Source organism: Trichechus manatus, unplaced genomic scaffold, assembly GCF_000243295.1.
Source record: "Trichechus manatus latirostris isolate Lorelei unplaced genomic scaffold, TriManLat1.0 scaffold00016, whole genome shotgun sequence".
Taxonomy (NCBI): domain Eukaryota; kingdom Metazoa; phylum Chordata; class Mammalia; order Sirenia; family Trichechidae; genus Trichechus; species Trichechus manatus.
In genome coordinates this window covers 7186106-7202304 of record NW_004443952.1, presented here as the reverse complement: position 1 = coordinate 7202304, position 16199 = coordinate 7186106, and the positions used below count along the sequence as shown (strand labels likewise).

The 16199-nt window shown below is 48.9% G+C and overlaps 1 protein-coding gene across 3 annotated transcripts in view; it reads right to left on the bottom strand.

Moving 5' to 3' along the window:
• Positions 1 to 16199, bottom strand: part of WHRN (whirlin) — a 103492-nt gene that overhangs the window by 53470 nt on the left and 33823 nt on the right. For all 3 annotated transcript variants that reach the window (XM_004372131.2, XM_004372130.1, XM_012554383.1), the window contains exon 3: positions 8635 to 8760. In XM_004372131.2, coding sequence (XP_004372188.1) covers positions 8635 to 8760 — 126 coding nt within the window. The remainder of the gene's footprint in view (positions 1 to 8634; positions 8761 to 16199) is intronic.

Sequence of the window (16199 nt, the reverse complement as noted above, 5' to 3'; positions counted from 1 at the left end):
ATAATCTACAAGAAAATCCAACACCTCTACAACAAAAAGACAAATAATCCTATTAAAAAATGGGCAAAGGAAATGAACAGACACTTCACCAAAGACAATGAACCAGCCAACAGACACGTGAGGAAATGCTTGGGATCACCAGCCATTAGAGAAATACAAATTAAAACCACAATGAGATACCATCCCCCCACCCCACCCCCCGCCGCATTACTGGCACGAATCAAAAACACTGGAAATAACAAAACAAATGTTGGAGAGGCTGCGAGGAGATCAGACTCTTATGCACTGCTGGTGGGAATGCATAATGATACAACCATTTTGGAAAATGATACGGCACTTCCTTAGAAAGCTAGAAATAGAAATACCATAGATCCAGCAATCCCTCTCCTAGGAATATATCCTAGAGAAATAAGAGCCATCACACAAATAGACATATGCACACCCATGTTCACTGCAGCATTGTTCACAATAGCAAAAAGATGGAAACAACCTAGATGCCCATCAACAGAAGAATGGATAAAGAAAACTATGGTACATACACGCAATGAAGTATTATGCAACGATAAAGAACAATGATGTATCTGTGAAGCATTTTGTAACATGGATGAAACTGGAGGACATTATGCTGAGTGGAATCAGTCAATCACAAAAGGACAAATGTTGTATGAGACCTCTGCAGTAAAAACTCATGAAAAAGTTTACACACAAAAAGTAACCATCTTTGTTGGTTACGAGGGATGGGAGGGGTGTCGGGGGAAATATTAAACAGACAATAGATAAGTGGTAACTTTGGTGATGGGTAAGACAGTACACAATACTGGGGAAGCCAGCATAACTTGTACAAAGAAAGGTCATGGAAGCTACACAGACCCACCCAAACCCCCTGAGGGACTGAATTGCTGGGCGGAAGGCTGTGGGGACCATGGTCTCCGGGAACATCTAGCTCAATTGGCATAACACAGTTCATAGAGACTATACTCTACATTCTACCTTGGTGAATAGTGTTTGGGGTCTTAAAAGCCTGTGAGCAGCCATCTAAGATACTCCACTGGTCTCACCCCTTCAGGAGGAAGGGAGAATGAAGAGAACAGGATACAAGGAAAAGATTAGTCGAAGGACTAATGGACCACAGCTACCATGGCCTCCAGCAGACTGAATCCAGTACAACTAGATGGTGCCCGGCTACCACCACTGACTGCTCTGACAGGGATCATAACAGGGGGTCCGGGACGGAGCTGGAGAAGGTTGTAGAACAAAATTCTAAGACACAAAAAAAGACCAGATTTACTGGCCTGACAGAGACTGGAGAAACCCCAAGAGTATGGCCCTTGGACACCCTTTTAGCTCAGTGGCGAAGTCACTCCCGAGGTTTACCGTTCAGCTGGGGATTGGACAGCCCCATAAAATATGGGACTAAAGAGGCACAGCAGTCCAGGGACAAGGACTAGAAGGCAGGAAGGGGCAGGAAAGCTGGTGATAGGGAAACCAAGGTTGAGAAAGGACAGTGGTGACATGTCGTGGGGTTGTTAACCATTGTCACAGGGCAGTATGTGTACTGTTTGATGAGGAACTATCTTGTTCTGTAAATCTTCATTAAAGTACAAAAAAAAAAAAATTATCTATGTGAGATCAAATTGACAACAGCAACTCAAAAGGTTTGATGCGAAGCCTAGGGGATAGTGAGTTGAAGACAATCGTGATAGAAATTTGGAAAAGGATAGGGAGAATAGCAGCACAACTGGAAAAAACGTAATCAATGTTACTGAATTGTACATGTAGAAATTTTTGAAATGGTGTATCTCTGGCTATGTATGTTTTCACCAAAAAAAAAGGTCCTCCAAGGTCGAGAAGGGAGAGTGTTGACATGTTGTGGGGTTGTTAACCAATGTCATAAAATGATATGTGTACTGACTGTTTAATGAGAAACCATTTGTTCTGTAAATCTTCACCTAAAGTACAATAAAAAAATTTTTTTTTTTTTTTAAAACTGTTGTTTCTCCCCCTCCCCCATTTATTTAGTTACAGTTATTCGGATCAATATAGACTTGTGGATATTTATTTTATTCTCTGGGTTATAATCCAATTCTATCATTATTTATTTTGTGGTTCAAGTTGTCCCAACTTTGACCACTGGGAGCTCTTCCAGGCTGGCTCCTGTGCACACTGTATATGCTCCTATTTATTTTAGTACTTCCTTATTTTCTGGCACCAGGAGACACCCCAGGCTCATCTTGTACTTTCCCTGTCCCAGCGCTGGAATCAACCACATCTGCAAGGAGCTCTGGTTCCTTTTATTTGGAGAATAACATTTAGAAACTGGGTGCTAGGTATGCTCATTTTTACTGAGGTGTCCCTATCTCTACGCCCTCTCAGTGAATGGCGCTAAAAAAATATGCACCATGGACTGCCAGAAGAACAGATTTATCTGTCTTAGAAAAAATACAACTAGAATGCTCCTTAGAAGCAAAGATGGCGGGCTTCAGCTCGTTTACTTTGGATACATCATCAGAAGAGATCAATCACTAGAAAAGGACATTATGTTCGGTAAAGCAGAGGGTCAGTGAAAAGGAGGGAAACCCTCCATGAAATGGATTAACACAACAGCCACAACAATGGACTCAAACGTACCAACAATCATGAAGACGGTGCGGGACTTGGTGACGTTTGCTCTGTTACACATAAAGTTGCTATAGTTGGAGCCTACTCACTGGCAACTAACAACATACTAACTCATGCATACACACACGTATATTTCATGTACATTTATCTCTGTATCTATTTCTGTATGCATACATAATTTTTAAAATGAGTCTATAGTGATACTTCTGACTGTAATCCAACACCACAGGGTTAATTCTAACCTCCCCCTTTCCTTATTTATAACTTTTTCTGACAGTGAGAAACCTAGCTCTCATTATCTAAAATAAGGTTCCTGTATTTATTTTTTTTAGCCCTAGTATACAAATGCAGGAAACACTGGTGGCATAATGCTTAAAGTGCTACGGCTGCTAACCAAAAGGCTGGCAGTTCGAATCCACCAGGCACTCCTTGGAAACTCTATGAGGCAGTTCTACGCTGTCCTACAGGGTCGCTATGAGTCAGAACTGACTCCATGGCAACGGGTTTGGTGTTTCGTGTTTTTTTTTTTTTTTTTGGTATACGAATGAAATCGTTTCAGAATTCCTAAGCCATATTCCTTCGAGAAACAAATTTGCCAACTAGTATACTAGCTAGTTACTAGCTAGCGGCTAGCTAGTTGCTAGCAACTAGCAGTGTTTGGATACAATTCTTTTTGTCTCTTGCCTTACAGTATTCAGTCAAAACGTTTTTCAAAGTTATTTAGATTAGCTCCTTTCCTCCCCATCCCCCTTCAGTAGGGTTATGGGATTTGCTTGTAATAGTTAGATTCATTCTCTTCATTTGTCTCAGTCTGCACTCCATCTTTCCCACCACATTCTGGTTTTGTTTTTTTTTTTAATTTATAAACAGTACAATTCACTTTGTGGTGTACAATCTACGGGGCCTACCTCTCTGTGGCCCTCAGCCAGTCCTTATCCTCTGTAAAGTGGGTCAGCTGGAGACTGGGATCATTAAAGGCCCTTCCAGCCCAAGTGGAAGGTGTAATGAGCACAGGTTGGCTCCCGCCATCTGCCCTCCATCAGAGAAGTGCCCAACACCTGTGATGAGCAGACCTCACTGCGGACCGCGCTGCTGCTCAGCTTTCTCTTGCACAAGGTGGGCATCTCTGAGGGAAAGCGTGTGCCTGCTCAGTTCACATCCCACCAACACCTCATAGCAGGATTCATTCTTGCAATAAAAATGGTGGGCTCTATTCTATGTTGTGTTCAGGCTGGGATGCAAATGGGACAGTGATCAAGATTGAAGCTATGGGGTCAGAAAGACCCAGTTCTGTTCCTGCCTCAGCCACAGTCACTCTTTCATTCAAGAAATATTTCCAGAACACCTGATGCATGCCAGGTGCTGTCCTGGGCACAGGGAGACAGTGGGGAAAGAACACTCAGTCTTTGCAGCTAAGACCTGGGAGAAGAGACGGTCATTAAACAAATACCCCCAATTTACAGGTGAGATTCAGAGCTCCCAGCTCCAGCGCTGTGGTGAGGGTTGAGAGAGGTGACACATGTAGATCACCTGCTCCTTGGTGGGTGTCCAGCAAAGGGGTGCTGCTCAGAGGCTTGGTCTAGAGTGGACAGGTGGGGAGAGCCAATCCCAGCAGAAGTCCATCTGCAGAGGGGTCAGCTCCAACCAGTTCACCAATGAAGTCAACACACAGCCCTGGCCCTGGCTGAAGCCCAGCACACACAACGTATCTGCAGAGCAGCAGTCATCAGTTCGCACAGTCCCGGAAGCTCTGATTCTGCCTCCAGACACCCCACGGGCCTGCTCCTAGCTGTATACAGTATAACAGTAACCCCGAGGCAGAAATATTCACAGGAACAGAGATTGGCTCTAGCTAGGATGGCAGCCCAATCCCATGGGCAGAACCAAAATGGGCCTTCCAGCCCTGGACCACCTCAGGGCTGGAGGCCATAGGATCTAGGACAACCACTCTGAGCTTCAGAAGCTTGGTCATCACTTCTAAGAAGATAAATATCCTCTGTTTCCTCTCTCTGCATTCTCTTCATGTTTAGTCAAATCAGGGTCCTAGGAAGGCGGCAGAGCAAAGCACATGGGCTGCAGACTCTTATCCAGGGCTGGTGCCTGGATCTCTGTATGATGCTGGGCAAGTTACTGCAGCTCTAAGCAAGCTGCTCACCTACTCAATGGCACTACTAAAGCCCACCATATGGCTATCAGGAGGAATAAATAAAAGTATATCTAAAAGTGTTTAACACAGTTCCTGATTCATTATAACCAGTTAATAAATGGCAACTGCTATCATTATTTTTAAATGCCAATCTCGGCTGTCCTTAAAAGAAGGTTTATTATGATCTATCCTTCGGTGGGAGCTTGAAGCTGGAGGGCAAGTGCAAAGGAATAAGAGAGGCCCACAGGTTAAATCCTAAAGGTCAAGGCAGCCCCTACTGGGAGGGTAGGAGGCTTCCAAGTTCTGCCAGGGCTGCCCCCAGGGTGAGTGCTGGGAGCCCGCCAGGCCTCCTAAATGCTCTCCCCTTAGGGCAGGGCCTGCCTGTCCTTCTGCTGGACTCACCTGGACCCTCAGGATCTAAGTGGGCCGAGCAGCTGGAAGCCAGGAGGAAAGCAACATTTTCACCCAGGAAAGCTCTGAATAGCAGCAAGGAGCCCTGTTTACAAATAAAGCCTGTCCTTGGCTCCACCACCCACACAGCCAAGCCCCTTTATTCCATTTCAATATGTCTAATTCCTCTGAAAGTGCACTGGCAATAAACGGAATTAATCAGCCCTGGATACCCTGGTGAGTGTAGGCAGGCGTTAGCATATTCGAGGGGCGTTGGAGGATAAAGTAAAAACTGTGGCAGGGAATACGAAATGCTTTACTGAGGTAGGGATTGAAGACGGAAAGAACTCTACTAAAGGCAGTCATTTCAGGGGCAAATAAAGCCTTTGACTGCCTGCAACCAAGTGGCAAAAGAAAGTGACTGGGAAACTTCTCTGGAATACTCTTCCTCTGCCTTGATTCAAAATGCAAATTGCTTTACTGTTGCTGTTTTCATGATTATAAAAGTAATATTTGCTTCATTCAGACACTGCATCAGGATGCAAGGAGCAAAGTGAAAATCATCCATAATCTTACGGCCTTGAGATAACCACTGGTGACACCTTGGTTTAGGTCTGAGTAGATTTTTTGCTATGCATATTTTTACACAGATATATAATACAAATGAGATCCTGTCAGATACGTGGCTTTGCAGCCTGCATGTCCCACTTAATAATATACCATGGACATCTATCATCATCTTTTCACGGCTGCACAGTCTTGGGTGAATTACATGTCCTGTGTGGGCGATCAGGCTCTCTTTGCTGCACCAGCCTTATCAGGCAGCTTCTCCCTGCCTGGCTTTCTGCATCCAGCCCCACTGACCTTCATTTGGGTCCTGGAACGATTAGGGCCTCAGCATCTGCTGTTCTTTCTGCCTGAAATCCTCATTTCCTCTTTTACATACTTTTTTGCTCTTCTTTTAAGTTTCAACTGAAATGTTTCCTTCTCCAGGAAGGCTTCCAGGATACCCAAAACTGGGCAGGTCTGCCCTGTTATATACTCACAAGGCTCCAAGTACTTCTCCATCTCGACATTTATCACAATTCTAACTAAATAAACTGTTTGTTTGTTGTTTTCCTTGTCTTCCCACTAGGATATAGGTTCAGGAGGTCAGAGACTGTTGGTTTTGCTCAGCTCTGAAGCCACAGGGAAGCCCAGTGTCTGGCACATAGGAGTTCTCAGTGTACACTGGCTGATTAAGTGGAAGGAAGGGAAGGCAGGCCAGCCACAGATGCCCGCTACTGGCATGCGATGTCTACTTTCTTCCTTCCACACAAAAGAGGGGTGTGCCAGCAGGTTACCTGTTTTGGCAACTCTCTGTGGCTACAGGAATCTGTAGGAGAAGGAGAATAGAATGTGCTCTTAGGGTCAGGGTACCTTCTGGCCCTCTTAGGCCAGGCAAAAGCCTAGGAGACCATCTGGCCAAACTGGTCAACTGCTCACTGTCCAAACAGGGACAATGAGGCCCAAAGAGGGGAAAGGCATGCCCACCTTCACACAATGGTCAATGGCAGGCCCCCAGGCTTCTGTCTCCCCATGTACCAGGCCACCCCGGGCTCTGTCAGGCCTGGGTTCAAATCCCAGGTCTGACATTAGGAAGAATGTATCCTTGGGCAAGTCAGTTTAACCCGATATGACTTGGTTTCTTTAGCTGTAAAATGGGGACAATAGCACCTACATCATCACTGGGAGGCAGTGTAGCAGCGTGGTTAAGACGTGGACTGAAGAGCGTGCGGCTGTGAGTTTAGATCCCAACTCTAGAACTTCTTGGCTGGGTAATCTTGGGCAAGCTGCTTAACACTGCTCCTTAATCTATCAGATGTAAAATGGGGGGAGGGGGATAATGACATCCCTTCCTCACACCATTGCTGCAAAAATTAGGTAAGATAATAAATGTGAAGCATGTACAGTAACTGCTCAATAAATGGTTAAGATGATATTAAAAGCCACCATTAGTCAGAAATCGAGAGAACAGACATCCAATAAACATTAAACATTGTTATGTTAATTAGTTAGTATCTCATTTTATCTTTTCAACAATCCTGAGAAAGAGGTATAATTTACTATAATTACATGAGAGAACAGAAGCTCAGACAGGTGAAGAGACTCCCCAAGGTCACAAAGCAAAGCTGGGATTTGAACCCAGTTTCCCAACTCCAAATCCAGAGCTCTTCCCACTACTCCACGTTTCCTAATAGCCCCACAGACACAGTCCTGTCTGCTGCTCAGGTGTCTCCAACCCTCCAGCCCATCCGCCCCAGTGCTGCTCAGGAGATCTCCTAAACCACTCTTGTCCGCCATGACCTTCCCGCTTGTGTGGAAAATCAGGTGCCCCCATGTTAGTGCAGCATTCAAGGCCCTTTATGAGGAAGACCCAGTCTCATCCTGTGCTTTGTTTCCCTGCCCTTACACGTGGACTAGTCACCCACGGTCAGACTCATGTGGCTCCTTCAGCCAGAGGCTCCCTTTCTTCCTCAAGCCCTTGACCCATCAACCTCTCGCATCCCACAAGGCCTGACTCAAATGCCACCTGTGCCCGTGGTCACCACTCACCATGGCTGCTCCCTTGCATCAGGATTTAGCCCAAATACACGCTGCCATTTATTTAGATGATCTGTGTCCTGGGTCCAGTGCTCCTCGTGAGCAGGGACTCTGCCTTACTCACCATCGCTGCCCTCAAGCTCTAAGCAAATGCCCGGCCCTCCCCAGCACCATGGGTTTTGGAATTAAGACTGCCTAGGTTCAAATCCTGCTCTGCAACCCACCACCTGCGTGACCCTGGGTAAGCTGACTTAGCCACTGCATACCTCAGTTTCACCAACCGGAAAAGGTGAATAACAACCACCTACTCCACTGGGTAGAGTAAGGATTCAATGTGATGATACGTGTGAAGTGAATTACAAATGCTGCACACACAGTTAGCCCTCTTTAAAATGTGAGGTAATAATATTATTTCAATAATTGCTGGTTGCTCTGGACCGGACACAAGCCCTGAAGCTGCCCAGCGCAGCCCCAGCCCAGCTCGTGGCCTTCTCCCTTCCTCCCTCTCCAAGCACCACAATGAACCCTGAAGTCAGGGCAATCACAGACCATCAGCAGTGTTTGCAAAACAGCAGCCACAAGAAGCTCAAACTGGCCCACTGCCCAGCACCATGTAGCAGGCTGTCCTGCTCTGGGGAGAGCTTGGAGCTAGGGGGATAGTGTGGTGACAAGGGTGGGGGACAGCCCCTGTGCTCATGCTGAGCTGTCAATTAGAGGCACGGCAGCCAGGGGACGGCTCCTCCATGAGGACCAGTCATCAAGGTGGGGTGCTCATTGCTCTGCTGGAAATCTGATTAAAATCAGTGTCAAAGACTCCATGCGAAGATCTCCCCCTCTGCTTCCAGCAGTGCAGCTGGGGCAACCTGTCCCTCCAGTGGGAGTCAGGTGTCCCTCACCTTGAGCCCACTGCTTTCCGCTTCTGAGCCCGGGTCCACGCCAGTGATGTAGATACCCAGGCCGTACTCAGCTCCCCCGCGGATCGTGAGGCCCAGGGACCGGCCGTTCCCCAGCACCAGGTTCACCTGCCGGAGGAAGGAGACAGCATTAGAGGGTCTGGAGGGCATCAGGGCATCCGCCCCAGGGTAGCAGGCCAAAGCCCCCACCTATAACGTGAAGGGAACACAGGTTCAGGCCTACAAGGCGGCCCAGGCCAGGGTCCAGAAGATTCCCTGGAACGTTCCCATTTCTACCCCAACTATGCCTCAGACTTGCTGAGTGACCTTGGGGATGCCCCTTTCCTGGGCAGGGTCACAGTTACGACTGCAGTAAATGGAGGACTCTGGAGATGATCTCTAAGGATGCCTCAGTGCTGACAGCCCAGAGGGCTTCGACATTTTGAGTTCTGATATACATTCTTCAAACCACGGCACCACAGGCTCCCTTGGTCTTCACCAGCCACTGTGTAACTTATGCTTCAGCAAGGAGTGCCTGGCTCCCTCACCTTCCACCTTCCCTCCTTCAGATTAAGGCTGTGTTCAGGCATGGGGCTGCCACCACCCTGCCACCCAGGGGCCTCCTGCTCTGCAAGGCCATTTGCATCCTGTTTCTATCCCGATGAGCCACAGCACTGTTGCCTCATTCAGCCCTTGGCTCTACAAACACAGGGTGCAGCCACCAAGTGCGGACCCAGGGCTGGGCCAGGGGACTCCAGAAGGCCCCGACATAGTCCTGCCCACGATGGTCTCACAGTCCAGTGGGGCACAGACCAGCGAACAGACCTTCACAGTACAGTGCGATCAGAGCTGTGACGGGCAGCCCGGGCGCCCTGTGGGCACAGAGAAGGGGCAACGGTCCTGATGGGGGGTGGGGAGGATGGTCAGGAGGGGCTTCCTAGAGAAAGTGACGTCTCGGATGAGATGGGAGGGTGAGCAGGAGTCAGCCAGGCAGGGGAGGGGGAGGCAAGGGCGCATTCCAGGTAGATGGGACAGCACATGACACTGGGTGGGCGAGAATGCCTCGATTCAGGACATGGAGGTGAGTCACTAAGGCCAGAGTGTGCAGTGCTAAGGGGCAGGGCGGAGGCTCAGAGGGCAGATAGGAGAGGCTGGGGACAGATTCTAGAAAGTTTCATAAACCGTGAAGGACCTGTAGGTTAACTGTGCCGTAGGTATGCAGTGGGAATTTATGGAAAAGAACAGGGGCCAAAAGACTCGAACCTACCCCTAAAAGGACAGAAAACAACCTACAACAAGACCCAATGGTACGTAAGGGACCCAAAGAGAGCACAGTGTGGCTGCCCATGGGAGAAGCGATGGTGGGGTACCTGCAGGCATCAGGGGACGGCAAATTTCATGGAGTTAGGGAAGGCCATTCAATCAGCTTTCTATTTCTGGAGAGTAAGTCATCTAAGAAGGAGCCCTGGTGGTGCAAACGGTTAAGGGCTCGGCTGCTAACCGAAGGGATGGTGGTTCAAACCCACCCAACAGCTCTGCAGGACAAAGACCTGGCAATCTGCTTCTATAAAGATTATAGCCAAGAAAACCCTATGAGGTCGTTCTGCTCTGTCATGTGGGGTCACCATGAGTTGAAAATGACTTGATGGCACCCAACAACAACAACAACATTCATCGAAGACTTATCATGTGCTACCTCTGTGCCAAACACCAGGAGAAGCCTTTCACATGTGCTATGTCACTTAATCATCAACCGCCCTGGGCGGAGACGGTGATGAGAACAGACTCAAGTCCACGCCGCCCAAGTGGGGGGCCCACCTCACCACCTGTCGGCTATGCAACCTTGGGCAAGTTACTTAGCCTCTCTGGGGACTCAGCCTCACCTGTAAAATGAGGAGGGTGTGTGCCTTATAAGGTCCCTGTGAAGAGATCAAATTAAGAACATATATGAGCATATAGGGTCGTCCCTGGCCCACAGTGAACGCTCAATAACCATGAGCCATGTTAGTTCCATTCTGCACATGATGAGACCGTTGCGTTGAGAAGCCCATCAAGGTCACACACCTGAGGCTGACTTGTGACCAATTAGGGCTTGAACCCAGCCAGGTCTGCCCACCTGTAGAGCCTGGAGCTCTTCCTTGCTGTGCTTCTCTCTGCCTCTTGAGAGCAAAAGGTGATGGTTTTGTGCCTATCAGCTGGCAGACTGATGGCAAGAAAGAGCTCAATAGACAGAGTGACTCTAAGGGGTTTGGTTCTAAGGCTGGGGACTCTGCAGCATGTCAGGATGGGGCAGTGTCAGAAGGAGCTGCTCAGTGGGGTTCCCTGAGCCCCCTCTAGTTCAAGGCCAGCTCTGCTTTATTCCTCAGGCAGGAGGACGACCAGATTAGTAAGGAGGGCACCCGTAGGGCCCTGACCTTTGGAGGGAAACTTGTGAGCACTCACCCAGAAGTATCAGAGAGATGGATGTTCTCCTGGAAATGGCAGGCTCTGTGGATACTTCAGGGAAGACTCGGGAAAAACTACCCAGCCCCCATGACTTGACCCCCATCCCTGATGGAGTACCAGCTCCAAGGTTGGATAGGTTTGGAGGTGATGTGGGTTCGAAGCCCACCCTGGTCCTTCATGTCTGTGTATTCAGGAGGTGATGTGACACAGTGTGGTGGTTACCTGTGCAGATGATGGAGCCAGACTATGAGGTCTGAATCCTTGCTAGCTGTGTGACTGTGGGCAAATTACTCTACCTCCCCGTGCCTCAGTTTCCTCATCCTTAAAGTAGAGGAAACAACTACACCCACTTCATTGGGTTGTTGTAAGGAATGAATGGGTCCATGCATGTAGAGCACAGAACACTGCATGGCCCAGCAGAATCACTCAGAAAATGCTGGCTACATTATTGTCTTCTCATGGCCATCGTGGGTAAGCCTTTGGGCTAAGCTTCTGCAGGTGCAACCTGGAAAGAATGGCGAGGCCTTCCTCACAGGGAGGAATGTGAGCTGCTTTACAGCCAGGGACAAGCTGGGCAGATGTGAAGTGTCCAGACATTAGCCAAGCCTTGACCTGTGCCAGGCTCTGTGCTGGGCACATATTCAGAGAACAATCTGACTTGGTCCCTGCCCTCGAGACACTCACAGGGACATCCCAGTGTGGTAAGAAAATGCTGCGAGGAAAACCTGGAGCTGCTTGTGCCACTGCGAAGGTATGATGAATCCCCGTTCAGGAGGGGAGTGTTGGCCGCTGGCGGCTCACAGCCGAGTCCTCTCCGAGCATTGCCCTGGCCTGAAGGGAGCTGCCTCACCCAGTGCCACAGCCTTCCATGGGAGCAGCCTGCATCCAATGACTATTTGACTGGGGGAGGGTGGAGGGACCAGGACCCCTTGCCTCATTTCAGGACAACCCTGCAGGGCCACGCAAGCTTCAGAGCTCCGTGGGGTTAGCTGAAGCCTCTGTTGTGACTGCACTGCACCCAACTCCTCCCTCTGCCCAGTCCTGCATCCCTTACTCCGTCACCAGCACTGACCCCAAAAGGCTGCTGTAACAAATTACCACAAGCTTAGTGGCTTAAAATAATACAAATGTATTATCTTACAGTCCTGGAGGTCAGAAGTCTAAAATCAGTGAACAGAACTGCATTCTTTCTGGAGGCTCTAGGGAGAATCCATCTCCTTGCCTTTTCCAGATTCTAGAGCTGTCTGCATTCCTTGGCTCATGGTCCCTTCCTCTATCTTCAAAGCCAGCAGTATAGCATCTTCCAATATCTCTCTCTGCTTCCATCATCACAGCTCCTTTTTCTGACTCTGGCCCTCTTGCCTTCCTTATAAGGACCCTTGTGGTTACAATGGGCTCACCTGGATAAGACAGGATGCTCTTCCCATCTCAAGATCTTTTGCCATGTAAAGTAATATATTCACAGACTTTCGCGGTGAGGACATGGACACCTTTGGGCGTGTGGAGGGATTCTATCTACCGCAGGCCCTCTCCCATAAACCTCTTTCAGGAAATCTCAGGCTCAGGGTCCATTCTTGAGAGCCTGACCTCAGGCAGAGCTTCCCAGAAAAATGGTCACTGAGCCCCGAAGGCTGAGGGTCAGCTAGGAAAAGAGGAGAGAAGATGATTGTTTCAGGGGCAAGCGCATGTGCAAAAGCCCAGAAACAGAACAGAAAGCGGCCTGCTGGAGAAACCACAAGGGTTCTGTATGGCTGTAGTGGGACGGATGAAGGGAAGAGGTCAGCCTGCGAACCAGGGCAACAAACTTGGGCTTCAAGCAGGAGAGCGATAGGGTCAGACCGGTATTTTAGAAAGACTATTTCTGGGGGAGCGGGGGACAGGAGAGGGGGTAGCCCTCTGGAGAGTGAGAGGCAGCCCACATAGTTAAAATAATACACTACCCCTAATAATATTAGTAAGTCTCTTAAGTGCACTGCTTCCTATGTCCCACATACCTACATGAGAGGGCGTGTGCCCAGAGACAGTGGGGGTGAGGAAGTGGTGTCCAGACCAGAGGGGTCAGCAAGGATGGCTGAGGAGAGAGTAGACAGCTCCCGCCTCGAGCCCTCACCACGGCCAGGCAGGACAGACCCCTCTTCCATGCTGTACCTTCAGGGCAAGGAACAAGCCTGGCCTGGGGTCCTCCATGGCTCACAGGGGGCCTGGAGGTCAGTCCCTCCTTCACCACCCCAGAACATGAAGGGTCCCTCGCAGCTCCAGGACACGAAGATTCTTATGGGGAGAGAGCTGAAGGAGTGCCTTTGCAGCCCAGGAGCACACAGATGGCAGTGGTCTCTGCAGCAGCCACCTCTGAATGCTAAGGATGAAAGCAAACCTCCCCACCTTCCCATAAATCCTCTACATTGGAATAAAGCAGAGTCTTTATCACAGAGCTGTAATAACAGTTCTATCAACCACAGGGTAATCTGCCTTAATCACTCGCTGGAAATTCACCCAGCATTTGGCATGAAACCGAGTTCACCTATGGAAAAGCCAACTAAGGCTTATTGAGCCCATACTATGAGAGGCAGCCAAGCATGGTAAAAAATAATACCACCACCACGAATAATATTAATAAGTCTCTAAATGCACTGAGTGTTTCCTATGTCCCTGGCACTGTGCTCAGCACTTCATGTGCATTGCCTCATTTAACCTTCACTCCCACTATATGGTTTTTGTTATTATTCCCCGTTTCCAGATGAGAAAGTTGAGTCTCAGAGAGGTGAAATTATGTGGCCAAAGTTATACAAAGTTGCCAGCTGGCAGAACTGGGTTATGATGCCAGGTTGGCCTGACTGCAGAGCCTGGGCACTTAAGCAGCGCACTATGCTGCCCTCCACAGGCCTGAGTTCACATCCTAGTTCTGCCCTTTCCTCCCAGCAACCTTGAGGTAAGCCCCATCACCACCAGCCATAGAATCCTGACTGTCCAGCCAGCACCATGGGCAGCCTCAGGAGACGATGCCAGTCTAGTCATCTCATTGCCCTTTGCCAGATACTAGTGTACACAGGAGTAGCTCTGGGCCAGTTCTGACCAAGGGACACGGAGGGATGTTTGTTGGGGGATTCTGAAAATTCCCCACCCTAAAGACAGAGAGGCACAGGGAGAGAAGGCCTCCCTCTCCCTCTGCGCACCTGCTTTCGACAAGGCTGTGGCTGTGAGAGGTCATGGTACTGAAGCAGTGGCTGCCATCCTGCAGCTGGGAAGCTACGAGGAGCCTGAGACAAAAGCCAACAACAGAGGAAGACAGAATCATGACCTGGCAAACCACATCTGGGACTGCTTGGACCCCCACTTCTCAAGAAAACAATGAACACCCTTAAGGTTTAAGCTGCCGTGCTGTAGGTTTTCTGTTATATGCAGCAAAAAACAAACACTGCCATTCCGATTCATAGGGACCCTGTAGGACAGAGTAGAGCTGCCCCATCGGGCTTCCAAGGCTATAATCTTTATGCAAGCAGACTGCTACATCTTTCTCTCACAGAACACCTGGTTCATTTGAACCACTGACCTTTTGGTTAGCAGCCAAGCACTTAACCACTGTGCCACCAGGGCTCCCACATACAGCCAAAAGCATTCCTAACTGATACACCATCTTTCAGGGTTGTTGTAAGGATTGAGATGACTGGACTCCCCAAATCCACCCTTGCTCCTGCAGTCTAACCTCCGTCCAGCAGCCAGGGTGATCCTGTTGAAACCTAATTTGCATCACGTCCCTCCTCTGCTCAAAGCTCTGGCATGGCTCCCATCTCAGAGTAAAATCTCCAGACTCTTCAGAGGCCTGTGAGGTCCTCCTCCACCTGGCCCCCATAATCTCTCTGTCTTGATAGCCAATGCATCCCACTTCACTCTCTCCTCTGCAAGCACACAAGCCTCCCTGCTATTCCTGAAACAGGCCATGCATTGGGGTGACAGAAATATAAGTGTGACCTGTGGAAACACCAGAAGCAAGAGAAAGAAGCCTTCTTCTGAAAGTCCTCTGCACTGCTGTCGGACATTCTGTGTGTGCCCCATGCTGCCCCTCTACAATCAGGACTGAGGAACAGTCCATCATTCCATGGAAGCTCAGAGTTGATCTGCATGTCACTGGGGAGGTGCCATAACAAAACCACAAACTGGCCCCAGAGCAGCACAAACCTTTTTCTCCACCCTCTTGGCCCCAGCTAATCAAGTAAGAACCCCAAAACCTAAGGCCTGGATGGAGACTTCACGTTGGATCAGTGTCAGATACCCTGTAGGTGAAGCAGAGGCGGGAGAAATGAAGAACATGCCTTCTTCTCCCTGGATGTTGAGGGACTGGGTACCAGTGCCCAAGAACATAACAATGGCATCTGTGAAGAGGCCCCAACGAAAAATGCCCCCTTGGGAAACAGATAGCCATGCTCTTCCTTATAACTTTGCAAAGAAGTATACGTGGCTCTGATCAAACAGGACTTAGGTTCAAACCCAGCAAACATTTATTAAGCCCCTACTATGTGCTGGGCCCTAGGCAAGGTGCTTTCACTTTAATTCTGTTGTTTATGTAGCAATTATCGAGCATCTATGCTGTGCCAGGAGTCCACAGGTGGTGCAAACAGCTAAGCACACGGCTACTAACTGAAAGGTTGGCAGTTCAAATCCACCTAGAGGCACCTCAGAAGAAAGGCCTGGCAATCTGTTTCTGAAAGGTCACAGCCATGAAAACCCTATGGAGTAGTTCTACTGTGCACACGTGGGGTCACCATGAGTTGGAGTCAACTTGACAGGAACTCGTTTGGCTTTATTTATTTTTTATTTTATTTTTTAGTTTACGCCGTGCCAGGCCCTCATCCAGGCACAATGGATGCACCAGGACACAGAACCAAGATTCCATCACCATGGAGCTTACACAGTGGTGGGTAGAGTAGGCCCTACTATTATCTTATTTTACAGAGGAGGAAACTGAGGCACAGAGAGATTACGTAACTTGTCCACAGTCATACAGCTGGCTGCCGAGTGGCAGAGCCAGGATCTGAACCCAGGGAGCCTGGCTCCAGTGATTTAGCACCTCTGCCACACCAGCTGATGCTATCACAGTTAACCCTCACAATAAATTTATTCCAACT